The sequence below is a fragment of the Somniosus microcephalus genome, chromosome 2 (genome assembly GCF_052327205.1).
Source record: "Somniosus microcephalus isolate GS21.2 chromosome 2, FLI_Smic_1.0, whole genome shotgun sequence".
Lineage (NCBI taxonomy): Eukaryota > Metazoa > Chordata > Chondrichthyes > Squaliformes > Somniosidae > Somniosus > Somniosus microcephalus.
In genome coordinates this window covers 285,606,078-285,623,481 of record NC_140988.1, presented here as the reverse complement: position 1 = coordinate 285,623,481, position 17,404 = coordinate 285,606,078, and the positions used below count along the sequence as shown (strand labels likewise).

At 46.4% G+C, this 17,404-nt stretch overlaps 1 protein-coding gene across 5 annotated transcripts in view; it reads left to right on the top strand.

Moving 5' to 3' along the window:
* Positions 1 to 19: 19 nt before the first annotated feature.
* The window catches only part of dnajb5 (DnaJ heat shock protein family (Hsp40) member B5), a 64,414-nt gene continuing 47,029 nt past the window's right edge, over positions 20 to 17,404 (top strand). For 4 of the 5 annotated variants that reach the window (XM_085973122.1, XM_085973129.1, XM_085973133.1 and 1 more), the window contains exons 1-2: positions 36 to 142; positions 315 to 575. In XM_085973122.1, the coding sequence (XP_085829248.1) occupies positions 365 to 575 (211 nt within the window). In that variant the 5' untranslated portion in view covers positions 36 to 142; positions 315 to 364. Of the gene's footprint in view, positions 143 to 314; positions 576 to 17,404 lie in introns of all 5 variants that reach the window. The other variant, XM_085973124.1, reaches the window with a different exon arrangement.

The window sequence follows — 17,404 nt, the reverse complement described above, 5'->3', positions numbered from 1 at the left end:
TCGCACAAACAGACCAATCACAGCAGTGGTGGGCGGGGTTTATGACGCTCTAACCGGCACTGAAGCAGTTAGCAAGTTCGGGAGCGCCGGAGCGTGGTTCTGGTTGACGTGTTGGCTTAAAGTAGGAAAAATATATTTTACGGTAATGGATTTCCAGGTTTAGGCTTGAAATGTTTTTCATTTAAAAAAAAAGTTTTAATGCGTGTTTCGAATTTATCACGAGCGGCCGCCGGACAGAGCCTGTCACTAGTTTTGTACAATAATCTAGATGTTTCTGTACTAATATCTATGATGTATTTTTTTTCCTGTTCTAGAAAAATCGCTGCTGTCTGGTGGGGATTCAGGTCCGCGTTTCCGAAAAATCATGGGTAAAAATTATTATAACATCCTTGGCATCAGCTCTGAAGCCAATGAAGATGAAATTAAGAAAGCTTACAGGAAAATGGCCTTGAAGTTTCACCCGGATAAAAACAAAGAGCCCAATGCCGAGGAGAAATTTAAAGAGGTGGCTGAGGCTTACGAAGTGCTGAGCGACCCCAAGAAGAGATCCATTTACGATCAATATGGGGAAGAAGGTGAGTGTCCTTGGAGCTGGCCTCTTCCCCGTCTCCCTGCATGCACCAATTCTCGGTGTGTGATAGATAAATGCGGCAATCGATTGCAGAATACATTTAGTGTAAAAGTGAACGGCCTATGTCTGCAAATCCTAATACAGATATTCTTCCAACAGTTCCTGATGAGCACAGTTTATTTTTCTGAACTTCCGTTTTCTTGTTTTACGATGCCTGCACTCAGTTCTGTATAAATGGAGGAGGTTATTTATTTTGCCTAATTTTGAAGGATGGGGGTTTCAGTGTAATCGATATGTGGTAAGGATTCAAAATAACGAAGATGAAGGGCACGGAGTTGCTGCCAATTAACTTTTAAAAAGCAGTGTAAGCAGCTTGGCAGAACCTGTGTGTTTGAGGGAAGCACTCTAATGTCCGATATTATGGATAGGAGTAGTGGAGTACTGCTGCGACTGTAATATTATTTAGCAGCCTTTGTTTATATATACTGTATGTCTAATCTGCAGTGATATTTAAACTAAATAAACAAGAGGTGATGTGTGCTGTTCAACTAAACCACCGTGACCTTTCTTGGTCTGCTGCTATTTAAAGTTAAATAGGGAAGTAATATGAGCAACCTGTTGTGACTACAGTGATCCATATTTATTTAATTGCTTTATGTTCCTCACCTTTAGTAGCTTTTCCTTCTGCAGAAATTAAAAATATATAGTGGACAGTTTTTATCAGACCCCGTCACCCATTTGGTCATATTCAAGAAAGCCTGTCTTTTTATCATTAAGATGTAACTCTTTGAGTAATGTTTGTGCTTCAGTAGTTGATTGAAGCGGTTTCAGCCAAATAGTGATGAACTTATTTCCGACGTGCCATGGCCAACCCCTGCACAGCAGCAATCAACAATACAAATGGAAGCATGAAGTATATCATTATAACCGTAGACTACAAGTCAAAGGAAGTCATACTCTAAAGTGTATAGTCAGACTACACCTTAAGTTCCCTATCCGGCCCTCATCACTGAGAAATGGCAGAGGCATTCAAGCATTGGAGATAGAGCCACAAAGTTGATTCCTAATATTGGGGGTCTGATTTAGGAGGAAAGACTGCAGAACCATGAACTTTAAGCCTTGAAAGGAGGCATCTGAGAAGTAATCTTATTGAGGTATATGATAGTAAATGTATGGAAAAGGTAAATCTGGAAAATTACTTTGAACTAAATTGCAAGTATAACAAGGGGGCACAGATTCAAACTAGTAAAAGACAAATTTAGGACTGATCTTAGGAGGTTCTTCACACAAAAATTGGTCAGTCATGGAATACTTCCCCATAAAGTAAGGAGGCAAAAACCATGGAATTGGATGCCACATTGGCGGGAGTTTAGGGTTCTTTCTGGATAGGTGAACTAAAATAGGCCTTGTGGTTTTCTTATCCATAAATATCTTGTGCAATCAAATGTATAAAATGCAAAGTTGCACAAATGTAGCCGTCCTGGCAACTGATGGTTATAATGGAAAATACAAACTGCAGTAATGAAACTCAATGGAAGTTACTTTTTTAATAAAACTGATGTATTCAAGTTTCGACTCTTGGGATTTAATGATACCAAACATTGTTCATTGTTGACGCTAGGCTTATGTAACATTTGGTACCAATATAGGAAAACACTGTACTTAAGCAAATGTGCTTACTGCAGTAATACATCTCTTGTGTTGCATTGCTCTGCCATTACTTTTAATCTAGCACCTTTAAGAAAGGGAAACATCCCAAGATGCTACATAAGAGCGTAATCAGACAAAAATTGACCCCACACCAAAGAAGGAGATATTGGGGTGGGTGACTAAAAGCTTGGTTAAAGAGAGGTTCTAAAGAAGAGAGAGTGGGGTTTAGGGAGGGAATTCCAGAGTTTAGGGTCTATACGGCTGAAGGCATAGCTGTCAGTGGTGGGGCGAAGGGAGCAGGTGATGCACATGAGGCCAGAGTTGGAGGAATGCAGAGTTCTTGGGTTGTAGGGATGGAAGAGATTAGAGATGGGTCCGGCGAGGTCAGTGAGCGATTTGCACACTAGGATGAGAGAGAGGAGTTTATGGCCTATATGGTTGAAGGCATGGCCGCCAGTGGTGAGGTGAAGGGACTGGGTGATGCACAGGAGGCCAGAGTTGAGTGAACACAGAGTTCTTGGAGGGTTGTGACTGAAGCTATTGTCTTCGGTCCCTGCCACAAACTCTGTTCCCTAGCCACTTACTCCATCCCTCTCCCTAGCATCTGTCTGAGGCTGAACCAAACTGTTCGCAACCTTGCTGTCATATTTGATCCTGAAGCTTCCAACCACATTTCTGTGCCATAACTAAGGCTGCCTATTTCCACCTCCGTAACATCGCCCGTCTCCGCCCCTGCCTCAGTTCATCTGCTGAAACCCTCATCCATGCCTTTGTTACCTCTAGACTTGACTATTCCAACGCACTTCTGGCTGGCCTCCCACGTACCTGACATAAACTTGAGGTCATCCAAAACTTGGCTGCCCATGTCCTAACTCACACCAAGTTCCGTTCACCCATCACCCCTGTGCTCGCTGACCTACACTGGCTCTAGGTTAAGCAAAGCCTCAATTTTAAAATTATCATTCTTGTTTTCAAATCCCTCCATGGCCTCACCCCTCCCTATCTCTGTAATCCCCAACCCCCCACCCTGAGCTATCTGCGCTCCTCTAATTCTGGCCTCTTGAAAATCCCTGATTTTAATTGCTCAACCATTGATGACCATGCCTTCAGCTGCCTAGGCTCTAAGCTCTGGAATTCCATGCCCAAACCTTTCCACCTCTCTTTCCTCCTGTCAGACGCTCCTTTAAACCTACCTCTTTGACCATGCTTTTGGTCATCTGCCCTAATTTCTCCTTATGTGGTGTCAAATTCTGTTTTGCAATAGTCCTGTGAAGGGCCTTGGGACATTTTACTACGTTAAAGGTGCTATATAAATACAAGTTGTTGGGATGGAGGAGATCGGAGATGGGGACAGGCAAGGCCACCAAGTGATTTGAACACAAAGATGACCATTTTACAATCCGTGTAGGTTGGTGAGTACAGGGCTGATGGGTTAGGACATGGGCAGCAGAGTTTTGGATGAGCTGAAGTTTATGGAGATGGATTGCTGGCCAGGCGAGCTTTGGAATAGGTGAATCTGGAGGTTACAAAACCATGGATGAGCGTTTTAGCAGCAGATAAGCTGAGGCAGGAATGGAGAGGTGGAAGTAGGCAGTGTTTGTGATGGAGAGGATATGAGGTTGAAAGTTTGGCTTCAGGTTAAATAGTGTAGTTCAGTCTCAGACTATGGCCAGGGAGGGGATGGACTCTGTGACGTGGGGGCTGAAGACGGTCGCTTTGGTCTTCCCAGTGTTTAATTGGAGGAAATTGCGGCTCATCCGAGACTGGATGTCAATCTGACAACACAGGTGGTGGAGGATTCGAGAGATGGGGGTGACGTCGAGCTGAGTGTCATCAGCACACACATGGACCCTGATGTCACATCTTTGGAGGATGTTGGCAAGGAGCAGCCTGTTGATGCGAAATAGGAGGGGGGAGGCAAGGATAGATCCTTGAGGTAACGGTACGGAGGTGGGAAGAGAATTCAATGCCAGTGATTCTCCAGCTACCACTGGATTGGTAAGAGTGGAACTAGGTAAGGGCAGTTCCACTCAGCTCAAAATTTCATATACCCACCTTTTACATTTTCTCAGTACCATCACAACCGTATTGCTCAATTTTGCAGTTGTGACTTAATATTGTCCAAAGCTATTTTGAGTTTATAGCAGCCTTATAATGTCTGTGTTCTTCGTGCTTCATGTAACCAAATGGAAGGTAGTTTTACTAGCATGTTATAATTCTAGTTCAATGTCAGTATTTCTTTAGGAGAGGAGAGAAAATACTGTCTGAAATCACACCGCAAAGCTGAAGTATAATGAGAGGGAGGAACTGAAAGAAATCAGTATTTGTAGGGAAATTGACGGGATTGAAGGCCGATAAATTCCTAGGGCCTGATAATCTACATCCTAGGGTACTCAAGGAAGTGGCCCTAGAAATAGTAGATGCATTGCTGGTCATCTTCCAAAATTCTATAGACTCTGGAACAGTTCCCATGGATTGGAGGGTAGCTAATTTTACCCCACTATTCAAAAAAGGTGGTAGAGAGAAAATGGGGAATTATAGACCGGTAAGCCTGACATTGGTAGTGGGGAAAATGCTAGAGTCCATTATAAAAGATGTAATAGCAGAGCACTTGGAAAACAGTGACAGGATCGGACAAAGTCAATATGGATTTACGAAAGGTAAATCGTGCTTGACTAATCTACTGGAATTTTTTGAGGATGTAACTGGTAAAATAGATAAGGGAGAACCAGTGGATGTGGTGTATTTGGACTTTCAGAAGGCTTTCGATAAGGTCCCGCATAAGAGATTAGCGTGTAGTTAAGGCACATGGGATTGGGGGCAAGGTACTGACTTGGATAGAGAACTGGTTGGCAGACAGGAAGCAAAGAGTTGGAATAAACAGCTCTTTTTCCGAGTGGCAGGCACTGACTAGTGGGGTACCGCAGGGATCGGTTCTAGGAACCCAGCTATTCAATATATATTTTAAAAAATTATCTAGACGAGGGAACTAGATGTAATATCTCCCAAGTTTGCAGACGACGCAAAGCTGGGTGGGCGTGTGTGCTGTGAGGAGGATGCCGAGAAACTCCAGTATGATTTGGACAGGTTGGGTGATTGGGCAGAAGCATGGCAGATGCAGTATAATGTGGATAAATGCGAGGTTATCCACTTTGGTGGCAAAAACAGGAAGGCAGATTATTATCTGAATGGCAATAGATTCGGAGAAGGGGAAGTGCAATGAGACCTGGGTGTCCTTGTGCACCAGTCGCTGAAGGTAAGCATGCAGGTGGTTAAGAAGGCAAATGGTATGTTGGCCTTCGTAGCGAGAGGGTTCGAGTGCAGGAACAAGGATGTCTTGCTGCAGTTGTACAGGGCCTTGGTGAGACCACACCTTGAGTATTGTGTGCAGTTTTGGTCTCCTTATCTGAGGAAGGATGTTCTTGCCATGGAGGGAGTGCAGCGAAGATTCACCTGACTGATACCTGGGATGGCAGGAATGACGTATGAGGAGAGATTGGGTCGATTAGGCTTATACTCACTGGAGTTTAGAAGAATGAGAGGGGATCTCATTGAAACTTATAAAATTCTAACAGGACTAGACAGACTAGATACAGGAAGGATGTTCCCGATGGCCGGGGAGTCCAGAACCAGGGGTCACAGTCTAAAGATAAGGGGTAGGCCATTTAGGACAGAGAAGAGGAGGTATTTCTTCACCCAGAGAGTGGTGAACCTGTGGAATTCTCTACCACAGAAGGCAGTAGAGGCCAATTCATTAAATATATTCAAGAAGGAGTTAGATATATTTCTTAAGGCTAAGGGGATCAAGGGATATGGGGAGAAGGCAGGGACAGGGTACTGAATTTGGATGATCAGGCATGATCTCATTGAATGGCGGAGCAGGCTCGAGGGGCCGAATGGCCTACTCCTGCACCTATCTTCTATGTTTCTGTAACAGTTTTTTTGGCGGGGTGAGAGTGGAGGGGATTGTGTTATAGTCATAATGGCACAGAAGGAGGCCATTCGGCCCATCAGGTCCATGCCGGCACACTCTAGAGCAATCCAGTCAGTCCCATTCCCCCGCTCTATCCCCGTAGCCCTGCAAGTTTATTTCCCTCAAGTGCCTATCCAGTCTCCCCTTGAAAACATTGAGTGTCTCCACTTCCACCACTTCCATCGGCAGCGAATTCCAGGTCATCACCACTCGCTGCGTAAAAAAAATTCTCCTCCCATCCCCCCTGTATCTCTTGCCCAAAACTTTAATTCTGTGTCCCCTAGTCCTTGTGCCATCAACTAGTGGGAACAGCCTTTCCCCTTCTAGCCTATCCAAATCCGTCATAATCTTGTACACCTCTATCAAATCACCCCTCAACCGCCTTTGCTCTAATGAAAACAAATCCAGCTTCTCCAACCTGTCCTTGTAGCTAAGATCCCCCATCCCCAGAACCATTCTGGTAAATCTCCTCTGCACCCTCTCAAGGGCCTTCACATCCTTCCTAAAGTCTGCTGACCAGAACGGGACACAATACTCCAGTTGTGGCCTAACCAGTGCTTTATAAAGATTCAGCATAACTTCTCTACTTTTGTACTCAATACTTCTATTTATGAAGCCCAAGATCCCATATGCTTTGCTAACCACTCTCTCAATATGTCCTGCCACCTTCAGGGACCTATGCACATTAACTCCCTGGTCCCTTTGTCCCTGTACACTCTTTAAAACTGAGCCATTAAGTGTATATTGCCACTCCCTGTTCCTTGTGCCAAAATGCATCACCTCACACTTCTCTATTAAATTCCATCTGCCACTTGTCTGCCCATTCTGCTAGCCGTTCTATGTCCTGTTGCAGCCAATTGATATCGTCCTCACTGCTACACCCCCAAGTTTGGTGTCATTGGCAAATTTAGAAATTCTACTCTCTAATCCAATATCTAGGTCATTTTATATATCCAAAAAGAAGCGGTGGCCCCAGCACTGACCCTTGGGGAACACCACTGTCTACCATCCTCCAGTCTGAAAAACAGCCCTTTACCACAACTCGCTGTTTTCTGTCCTTAAGCCAATTCCTTATCCAAGCTCTCACTGACCCACCTATTCCATGAGCCTCCTCAATTTTGTTAACCAGCATTCTATGTGGTAATTTGTCAAATGCCTTCCGAAAATCCATGTAGACAACATCCATTGCATTCCCTTCATCAATCCTCCCTGTTACTTCATCAAAAAATTCAATTAGATTAGTCAAACACGATCTGCCTTTTACAAATCCGTGTTGGCTCTCCTTAATTAGCTTAAACCTCTCCAAGTGCCTGTTAATTTTTTCCTTGATTATTGTTTCTAAAACTTTACCCACCACTGATGTTAAACTGACCAGCCTGTAGTTACTAGGATTGTCCTTGCACCCTTTCTTGAATAATGGTGTCACATTTGCCACTTTCCAATCCTCAGGCACCTCCCCTGCATTTAGGGAAGATTGGAAAATTATGGCAAGCCCTTCCGCTATCTCCTCCCCCAATTCCCTTAACAACCTGGGAAGCAAGCCATCTGGACCAGCTGACTTGTCCACTCCAAGCATACCCAGCCTTTCTAGTACATCCTGTCTATCAATTTTCACCCCTTCCATTGCTTCTACCTTTTCCACTTCTACTGATATTTTGTCAGCATCCATCTCCTTAGTAAACACCGATACAGTACTTATTGAGTATTCTAGCCTTGCCCTGCCCCTCTAAGCATATATCACCTTCTTTGTCCCTAATAGGCCCCACTCCACCTCTTACTACCCGCTTACTACTTACATGCCGGTAGAAGATTTTTGGGTTCCCTTTTATGATAACTGCCATTTTACTCTCCTGTTCTCTCTTTGCCAATCTTATTTTCAACTTCACTTCCCCTCTCAATTTATTGTATTTTGTCTGGTTCTCCCTTGAAGAATTCATCTGACATGCATCATACACCATTTTTTGTTTCATCATCTTCTCTATCTCCCTCGTCATCCAAGGAGCCCTTGCTTTGGTTCCCTTACCCTTATTGGAATGTACCTAGCCTGTACTTGGAACATCTCCTCCTTAAAGATCACCCATTGTTCCGTTACAGTTCTTTCTGTCAGCCTTTGGTTCCATTTTACCCTGGCTAGATTCTTTCACATTCCATTGAAGTTAGCCCTATTCCAGTTTAGAAGTTCCATCTAGATTGTTCCTTGCTCCTCTCCATTGCTAATCTAAATCTTATGCTACGATGATCACTCGTACCCATGTGTTCTCCCACAGACACTTGGTCGACCTGGCCTAACTCATTCCCCAGCACCATTTCCAGCAATGCCTCCTTCCTAGTTGGGCCAAACACATACTGGTCAAGGAAATTCTCCTGAACACACATCAGAAATTCCTCCCCCCTCCTTTCCCTTTACCCTAGCATTATCCCAATCGATATTTGGGTAATTAAAGTCCCCCAATATCACCACTCAGTGGACTAAAACTTGAGTGGTTGCACCCCAAGAAGGAAGCGGGGTGCTACTGGAAGCGCCCTGCATCCCTCTTGGGGTGCTGCGAGTCAATATCACGACGCTATGTGCCGCGTTATTGCAGGCCTTCCTCCCCTTCTTAAAAGGGAGGGGCCTTGTGCAGCATGACCCCCATGGATCGGGAGTGTTGGCAAAAGAGCCCGGCATTCAAAGTGCGGGGCTCTTGGAGCGCAGCCGGCACTCCGCCGGGGAGGGGTGGGGGGGGGCGTTCAGGAGGCCAGGGACGGGTGCACAGGCGGCCAGCAACAAAAATGGCCGCCCTACACCTCGCCTGTAAATTGCGCCTCCCCAGCTGCAGGTAGGCCCCCCTGACCCCGTCGGACATGGCGTCCGGCGGTAAGTCAGGGAGCGCTCCCGAAGATCGCGGCTGGGGCTGCTGAATTTTGCGGGAGGCGTGGGCAGCGCTGCGCCCAGGCGCTAGTTGCATTGCGCCCTGTTGGCGCCCTCTTAGGGCGCTAACAGGAGGCACAAAGCAACCCAATTTTTCCCCCTATAGGTCTTCCATATCTCTGCGATTTCCCTGCAGATTTGTTCCTCTACCTCCCTCTCACTATTTGGAGGCCTATAGAATACCCCCAATAGCGTGATCATACCCTTTTTGCTCCTCAACTCTAACCAAATGGATTCTGTCCTTGTCCCCTCAAGAACATCCTCCCTTTCCAACACTACAATGTCTTCCTTAATCAGCACTGCCACCCCACCTTTTTTTCCTTCCCTATCTTTTCTGAACACCTTGTACCCTTGAATATTAAGTGCCTATTCCTCACCATTTTTTAGCCACGTTTCCGTTATTGCCACATCATATTGCCACACGGCTAATTGTGCTTGTAGCTCACCAACCTTATTTATCACACTTTGTTTATGTACATGCATTCTAAACCCATTTTTGAATTTTTCGTAGTCTTTCTTAGTCTGCTCCTATCTAATATGGTACTACTTCTGCCTCTAGTACTACTTTCTTCTCTAGTACTATCCAACACATTCACCAATACTACTTTCTTCTCTAGTACTATCCAACACATTCACCCTTTTATGCACCTTATTCCTCTTTTCTACTCTTATATGCTGGTGCCCATCCCCCTGCCAAGCTAGTTTAAACCCTCCCCAACAGCACTAGCAAACCTCCCCACGAGAATATTGGTCCTGGCTCTGTTGAATTGTAACCCGTCTGGCTTGTACAGGTCCCACCTTCCCCAGAAACGGTCCCAATGCTTCAGGAATCTAAAGCTCTCCCTCCTGCACCATCTCTCCAGCTAGACATTCATCTGTTCTATCTTCCTTTTCCTGTACTCACTAGCACGTGGTACCGGGAGTAATCTGGAGATAACTACCTTTGAGATCCTGCTTTTTAATCTCTCGCCTTGCTCCCTAAACTCTGCCTGCAGGACCTCTCATCCCTCTTTGTCCATATCGGTACCATCAACATAGGCAAAATGACCTCTGGCTGTTCACCCTCTCCCCTCAGTGTCCTGCAGCCGCTCAGTGACATCCTTGACCCTGGCACCAGGAGGCAACGTACCATCCTGGAGTCATGTCTGCAGCCGCAGAAACGCCTGTCTGCTCCCCTAACTATCGAATCCCCTACCACTATTGCTCTTCCACTCTTTCCTTCCCACCTGTGCAGCTGTGCTGTGGACTTGTCTCTGGCTGCACTTCCCAGAGGAACCATCGCCCCCACCAGTACTCCGAACAGAAGACTGGCTGGAGAGCGAGATGCACTCCAGGGTCTCCTGCACTACCTGCTTGGTCCTCCTCTTCTGTCTGGCGGTCACCCATTCCCTCTCTGCCTGCATACTCTCAAGCTGCGGGGTGACCACCTCCTGAAACGTGCTATCCACGTAACTCTCAGTCTTGCGGATGCACTGCAGTGACTCCAGCTGCCGCTCAAGTTTCGAAACCCGGAGCTCGAGTTGCTGCTGCTGGCGACACTTCCTGCACATGTGGTCGTCCAAGCTACGTGAAACATCCAGGACTTCCCACATGGCACAGGATATGCACTCCACGGGACTGAGCTGCCCTGCCATGCCTCTATTTAATAGAATAAGAACTAACCCACTGATCTAAAGTAAAGAGAAAAAGACAACGGTAATGCTCACCAAACAATCACTTACCTGCTGTCCTGTGATGTCACTCCTTAAATTTTTTTTCGCCGAATATAAACTGCCGCCTGTTCTTTTGGAATTTGCCGGATTTGTATCTGCCGCCGACTCCTCGCAGGTCCGCACTGTCCTTGGGTCCCACTCTCTTTATTCTCTGCCGCCGACTCCTCGCAGCTCCGTGCTGTCCTCGGGTCCCGCTCTCTTTATTCTTTGCTGCCGACTCCTCGCAAATCAGAGAGAGAATGCAATACTATATAAACAGGATAGCTCTTAACCAGCATTATAACCAATATTTAATATTTCCAAGTGGGTTATTTCACAAGTGATGCATTATTATACTATAGCCAGCATTGCATAGGGGGTATTTGGCTGTAGCATATTGTTTATCATATAGGTTCTTAAAATGGAGTCAGTCCAGCAGTAAGACAGCATAATGGTTTCTTTAAAGGCATTAAATTTCAGTCACAACGTGTAGATGCTAGCTTTCAGTATCATGTTAGCCTTGCCTGGTGAAGCAACCCATCTGAAATTTGGACTGTCTGAAAGTTAATGTCTATATTTGGTAATATAGTTAACATTTATAGCAGTCCTCATAAAGAAATGTCTAAGCATTTAGGCAGTAAAGTGGACATTAAGCAGGAAAAATAAAGAAATTTGAGAAAAGTGGAAAGAAATCCTTTTCTAAAGATATTACACAAATATCCTGTTTGCTAATACTGCATTGAAATGTGTATTTTTGTAGTTCAAAAACTACATTCAAGGGCAGCTCCAACAACACAAGAAGCTCGACACCGTCCAGGACAAAGCAGCCGCTTGATTAGCACCCCATCCACCACCTTAAACATTTACTCCCTCCACCACCGGCGTACCGTGGCTGCAGTGTGTACCATCTACAAGATGCACTGCAGCAACTCGCCAAGGCTTCTTCGGCAGCACCTCCCAAACCCACGACCTCTTCCACCTAGAAAGACAAGGGCACCAGGCGCATGGGAACACCACCACCTTCAAGTTCCCCTCCAAGTCACACACCATCCTGAATTAGAAGTATATCACCGATCCTCCATCGTCGCTGGTTCAAAATCCTGGAACTCCCTACCTAACAGCACTGTGGGAGTACTATCACCACACGGACTGCAGCGGTTCAAGAAGGCAGCTCACCACCACCATCTCAAGGGCAACTAGGGATGGGCAATAAATGCTGGCATTGCCAGCGACGCCCTGATCCCATAAACACTTTTTTTTAAAGTCCCCGGGGCTGGACGGGATGACCGTGGTGTTCTAGGATGTCCTGGGGGAAATTTGGCATTCGGGTTTGGGGCGCATGTTGTCGCACGGATCCAACTTCTCTCCACTGCCATGGACTGTCTGATTAAGGTTAATGGGTCTTTGACGGTGCCCTTTTGCTTCGGGAGAGGGGTGCGTCAGGGATGCCCCATGTCCAGCCAGTTATATGCCATCTGTGTGGAGCCTTTCCTGTGCCTCTTGCGGAAGAGGTTGATGGAACTGGCTCTGCAAGGGCCAGGCGTGGAGGTCGTCCTCTTGGCTTACGCTGATGACGTGCTCCTCATGGATCCTGTTGACTTGCGGAGGATGCGCAAGTGCCAGCAGGTCTACTCTGCTGCGTCCTCTGCGAGGATCAACTGGGAGAAATGTTCAGGACTCCTGGTGGGTCAGTGGCAGGTGGACTCCCTACCAGAGGAGCTCAGGCCTTTTGCCTGGAGTACCACTCCTCTCCTCTACCTGGGAGCCTACCTTAGCCCTGCTGAGGAAGCCTGGCTGGTGAACTGGCAAGAGCTGGAGGCCAAAGTCACTGCTCGCCTAGGGCGCTGGACAGGACTGCTCAGAGTGCTGTCCTACAGGGGTCACGCACTGGTCATAATTCAGCTGGTGGCCGCTATGCTGTGGCCACTATGTTGGTCACTTTGATCTCTTCCCCTTGAGTTTGTCACCAAGATACAGAAGAAGCTTGTTGATTTCTGGGACAAAAGGAAGGATTGGGTCTCTGCCGCCGTTCTGAGTCTCCTGCTTGGGGAGGGCGGTCAGGTGCTGGTGTGCATACGTACCCAGGCTGCAACTTTCCGTCTTCAGACCCTGCAGAGATACTTGTACGTTGGGGATCTTCCCAGATGGTGTGCGCTGGAGACATATTTCTTCTGCCAGCTGTACGACCTCAATTACGACACAGAGCTCCTGTTTATAAAACTGGGGTGTAGTCATGCCTCCTTGCAGGAGCTGCCTGTCTTTTACCAGGAACTAATCAGGATCTGGAACACTGTCTCCTCCAGCCGGAGTTCTCCCCTGTCCAGTGTGGCAGCTATCCTCCGGGAGCTGCTGCTCAGGAATCCGCACCTTCACGATCGTGGTGTCAAGTGGCTGACAGAGGGGAGGGCCCTGGCTGGCAAGGTGACCAGGAGCAGGCTGGATGTCGCCAGAGGAGCTGGCACAGCGCATGTCCTGGCACGGCATCCGGTCCACAGCCAAAGCCATCAAGACGCGAAGTCACTCGGCCCTGACTCCACTAGGTGTGTGGAGTGATCCTGTCTGAGCTGACCCCTGTTCTGATGGAATTTCTAATCTTTGCCAGACTCCGAAACCTCCCTTGGAAGTCAGCGCCTCACAGTTTGAGCCATCTCTCGGATATCCCCTCCGTGCCTTTCCACTTTGCACAGAGGAGTTTCCTGTATGGGCTGCTTTTGCACACTCTCTCCGCTTGTCTTCCTCATCTGCTGTCCAGACAGGCATCTTGCCATCCGGAGGAGGTGGGGTCCCCAATGCAGGGCTCTCTACCTGGGAGTCTTCCCCTTTTCTATTGGGGACCTGGCGTAGGGGGTGTTGCATGGAGCAGTCCCATGCAACAAATTTTTAAGTAGGTTCACGGACTCCCAGGCTGCCTGCAATTTCTGCGGCCTGGAGGAGTCCATGTTCCATGTATGCACAGAGTATGAGAGGTTGCAGCCCCCTTCCAATTTTGGAAGGAGCTGCTCCTTCAAAGCGGAGACACTCAATGTTTTCAAAGGGAGACTGGATAGGCACTTGAGGGAAATAAACTTGCAGGGCTACGGGGATCAAATCAAATCAAATCAACTTTTATTGTCATTGTTAGTGCACTTGTGCACTACAACGAAATGTAGGCTTGCGGCTCCCGAGAGTGTACAATTTGGATTAGGACACTTAAACATTTCAACATACATTTGTACATATATATTAGCATAAATATGACCATAATAAAGTGCATCGGCAGATGTGCAGGCTTTAGTGTTTATTTGTGGAGTTCAGTAGGATGACAGCCCTGGGAAAGAAGCTGTTCCTAAATCTGGTCGTACGGGTGCGAATGCATCTGTAGCGTCTTCCAGATGGTAGGAGGGCGAACAGACTGTGGCTGGGGTGGGTAGGGTCTTTGATGATGGACCGTGCCCTCCGTAGGCAGCGTTTCCGATATATTTGTTCTATGGTCGGTAGCCGGGTGCCGGTAATGCGTTGGGCAGTTTTGACTACCCGCTGCAGGGCTTTCCGGTCGTGGGAGCTACAGCTGCCGTACCATACCGTGATACAGTTTGTCAGGATGCTCTCTATAGTGCAGCGGTAGAAGTTAGAGAGGATCGGGGGTGACAGATTACATCCCTTCAGCCTCCTCAAGAAATATAGGCGCTGCTGGGCCTTCTTCACCAGAGAGGAGGTGTTGAGGGACTAGGAGAGGTCTTCCGTGAGCGGGGGAATGGAACTGACTGGATTGCTCTACAGAGAGCCGGCACAGACTCGATGGGCCAAATGGCCTCCTTCTGTGCCATTATGACTCTATAACCCCTCAATTTTTGGTTGCTCTTCAGTCCCTCCTGAATCTTGGGCACCCAGTGCGGAGGGGAGCGGGCAGATCGGAGGACCTCCTTGTTGGACTGCTCCTGGGCCTGGCCAAGGTGGCCATTAACAGGTCCAGGCACCAGGGGGTCGTTCGTCCCGACTGCCTGCCTCTCTTCTGTGGTTACGTTCTCGCCCGGATGTCCCTGGAGATGGAGCACACGGTGTCCGCCGGCACACTTGAGGCCTTCCGCAATCGGTGTGCACTGGAGGGACCTGGAGTGCTTCATCACCCCCCCCCCCCGGAAACACAATTCTGATCTGATTTGTTAAGTTTCATTTAAATTTGGTTTAACTTGCGGTTTATTGGTGGTTGCCATGTTAAAAGGGAGCACTTGCTTCCTTTCTTATTAGTGATGGCACCAGCCATCAATCACCGAATTCAGCATAAAAGGTATAAGCGACTGAAGACTAGGCTTTAGTATTCTATCCTTCACCACCTGGCCATCTGACTTTTACAGCTAGCAGTGTAATTTGTCTTCGTGTCTTAGAGGGGAGAAATTAACCAGGGCTTCCATTGCTGATCACTATTCAGTAACATCTTTTGGATAGTAAAGGGGTGAGGACTGATGGGCTCTGATGCCTTCCATGGCCAAATAATAACACTTGAGGGCTGCCTTGAGGATTAGTTCATTGAGTGTATTAGGGATGGGTTTCTTGAGCAGTATGTAACTGAACCGACCAGGGGGCAAGCAACCTTCGATCTGGTCCTGTGTAACGAAACAGGATTAATTAAAAATGTCCTAGTAAAGGATCCCCTTGGAATGAGTGACCATAACATGGTTGAATTCCATATTCAATTAGAGGGTGAGAAGGTTGGATCTCAAACAAGCGTGCTAAGCTTGAATAAAGGAGACTATGAAAGTATGAGAGCGGAATTGAGTAGAGTGGATTGGGAAAATAGATTAAAGGGTAAGACGATACATGATCAGTGGTGTACATTTAAGGAGTTATTTTACAACTTCCAAAAAATATATATTCCACTGAGAAGAAAAGGGTGTAAAAGAAAAGACAGCCATCCGTGGCTAAGTAAAGAAATTAAGGATAGTATTCGACTAAAAACAAGGGCATATAAGGTAGCCAAATCTAGTGGGAGGATAGAGGATTGGGAAAACTTTAAAAGACAGCAAAAAATAACAAAAAGATTGATTAAGAAAGGGAAGATAGATTATGAAAGTAAATTAGCAAAAAATATAAAAACAGATAGTAAGAGTTTTTATAGTTATATAAAAAGAAAAAGGGTGGCTAAAGTAAATGTTGGTCCCTTAGAGGATGAGACTGGGAAATTAATGGTGGGAAATATGGAGATGGCAAAAACACTGAATGAATATTTTGTATCAGTCTTTACAGTGGAAGACACTAAGAATATCCCAACACTGGACAAACAGGGGGCTAAAGGGGGGGAGGAGCTAAACACGATCAAAATCACTAAGGAAGTGGTACTCGGTAAAATAATGGGACTCAAGGCAGATAAATCACCTGGACCTGATGGCTTACATCCTGGGGTCTTGAAGGAAGTGGCGGTAGGGATTGTGGATGCATTGGTAATAATTTTCCAAAACTCCCTGGACTCGGCAAAGGTCCTGGCAGACTGGAAAACTGTTAATGTAACGCCCTTATTTAAAAAGGGCAGTAGACAGAAGGCTGGAAACTATAGACCGGTTAGCCTAACATCTGTGGTAGGTAAAATATTGGATTCCATTATTAAGGAGACAGTAACAGGACATTTGGATAATCATAATTTAATAGGACAAAGTCAGCATGGTTTAATGAAGGGGAAGTCATGTTTGACAAATTTGCTGGAGTTCTTTGAGGAAGTAACATATAGGGTGGATAAAGGGGAACCAGTGGACGTAGTGTATTTAGACTTCCAAAAGGCATTTGACAAGGTGCCACACAAAAGAATATTGCTTAAGATAAAAAATCACGGGATTGGGGGTAATATTCTGGCATGGATAGAGGATTGGCTAACAGAAGGCAGAGAGTTGGGATAAATGGTTCATTCTCAGACTGGCAATCAGTAACTAGTGGTGTTCCGCAGGGGTCAGTGCTGGGTCCCCAACTCTTTTTACAATCTATATTAACGATTTGGAGGAGGGGACCAAGTGTAACATATCAAAGTTTGCAGATGATACTAAGATGGGAGGGAAAGTAGTGAGTGAGGAGGACATAAAAAACCTGCAAGGGGACATAGACAGGCTAAGTAAGTGGGCAGAGATTTGGCAGATGGAATACAATACTGGAAAGTGTGAGGTTATGCACTTTGGCAGGAAAAATCGTAGAGCAAGTTATTATCTTAATGGCAAGAAACTGGAAAGTACTGAAGTACAAAGGGATCTGGGGGTCCTGGTGCACGAAACTCAAAAGGTTAGTATGCAGGTGCAGCAAGTGATTAAGAAGGCCAATGGAATGTTGGCTTTCATTGCTAGGGGGATAGAATATAAAAATAGGGAGGTATTGCTTCAGTTGTACAAGGTATTGGTGAGACCGCACCTGGAATACTGCGTACAGTTTTGGTGTCCATACTTAAGAAAGGACATACTTGCTCTCGAGTCAGTACAAAGAAGGTTCACTTGGTTAATCCTGGGGATGAGGGGATGGACATATGAGGAGAGGTTGAGTAGATTGGGACTCTACTCATTGGAGTTCAGAAGAATGAGAGGCGATCTTATTGAAACATATAAGATTGTGAAGGGGTTGGATCGGGTGGGTGCGGGGAGGATGTTCCCAATGAT